The sequence below is a fragment of the Sardina pilchardus genome, chromosome 2 (assembly GCF_963854185.1).
Source record: "Sardina pilchardus chromosome 2, fSarPil1.1, whole genome shotgun sequence".
In the NCBI taxonomy this organism is placed as follows: Eukaryota; Metazoa; Chordata; class Actinopteri; order Clupeiformes; family Clupeidae; genus Sardina; species Sardina pilchardus.
Window position 1 is genome coordinate 21808343 of NC_084995.1, and position 1340 is coordinate 21809682.

At 41.2% G+C, this 1340-nt stretch overlaps 1 protein-coding gene across 1 annotated transcript; it reads left to right on the plus strand.

Annotated features, from left to right (window-relative positions):
• LOC134066619 (late histone H1-like) lies at positions 1-946 on the plus strand. The gene is made up of 2 exons (XM_062522004.1): positions 1-110; positions 327-946. Exons 1-2 carry the CDS (start codon positions 43-45, stop codon positions 664-666), a joined length of 408 nt encoding a protein of 135 aa, XP_062377988.1. The 5' UTR covers positions 1-42; the 3' UTR covers positions 667-946.
• Positions 947-1340: the final 394 nt, after the last annotated feature.

The window sequence follows — 1340 nt, forward strand, 5'->3', positions numbered from 1 at the left end:
TCTGTGACAAAAACACAACAATTCTTAAAAGCTATACCTTGCATGGACCTCGTAGAAAAGCTTCAGCAACTTTCTCAAGACTTCACAGGGACCACCAATCAGACAGAGAGGTGAGTGTCATAACCAATCACGTAGTGAGGCAAGGTTTTCATGGCCAATCAGAATATTACTTTGGTGTGATTTCCTCACTCATGTTGCTCCACCAAGAGCTATAGATCCTAACGTCACTAATATTGACGTGTGAAATATAGACTTAAAATGTGTTAATGTGTCAAATGCAGTGAATTGTCTGTTCCTGATCAAGTATAAAATGTACTTGTCCTTAGGGCAACTGAATGTAAGGCTGAGACTGAGGCAGATACCAGCTCTGTGAGGACTTCCAAAGAGGCCAAGAAGGTGGAGAAGACGGAATTGGCGAAGAAAGTCTCCAAACTCAAGGAACCTGCTGCTAAGAAATCTACCAAGACACCAGCAGCCAAGAACCCAGCAGTGGCTGAAAAAAAGGAAGACCCCAAAGAAACAAAAAAGGATGTGCCTCCTAAAAAGGTAGGAGAGTTCAAAGATATAGCACGTAAATCCAAAAACAATGAATACTGGGTGCTGACAGAAAAGCAGTCTGATGGAGGGCTAGGGCCCAAAACGTTACATGTTCTAATATACCACTAGAAAAAAAGGGAGCAGATACTGGTGTGCGGACTCATTGTTCTTGCCCTAAAAAGGTAAACACGCCTGCAGCACCCAAAAAAGCTGAAGCTGCTAAGCCCAAGGGTCCCCAGCCCAAAGAGCCTAAGAAGGTGGAGAAGACGGATTTGGCAAAGAAAGTCAAGGAGCCTGCTGCTAGGAAATCTACCAAGACACCAGCAGCCAAGCACCCAGAAGTGGCTGAAAAAAAGGAAGACCCCAAAGAAACAAAAAAGTCTGTGGTCCCTAAAAAGGTGAACATGCCTGCAGCACCCAAAAAAGATGAAGCTGCTAAGCCCAGGGTTCCCAGGGCAAGGGTTCCAAGCCCTTAGCTCCAAAGGCAAATAATGTTTAATGAAATCATGTTTTGCTCTATCAACAAATACAAATGTAAAAGAAATGTAATAAATTCATATTTTTTCCCCCTTCATTTCAAGCCTTTTGAAACATAACAACTTTGGTACCAACATGACTAGAGAGCTATGTGACTTTACAAACACTAAGATAGGCTACATGAACAGTCAATACATTCAGTCAGTACAAAGTTATTAATGTTGATAAAAATGATGATATCACCTTAATAAAGCAATCATGTTATTCAATCATCATATTTCAATAAAATAATAGCCACATTGGTCCATCCCATTTCAGGGAATAAA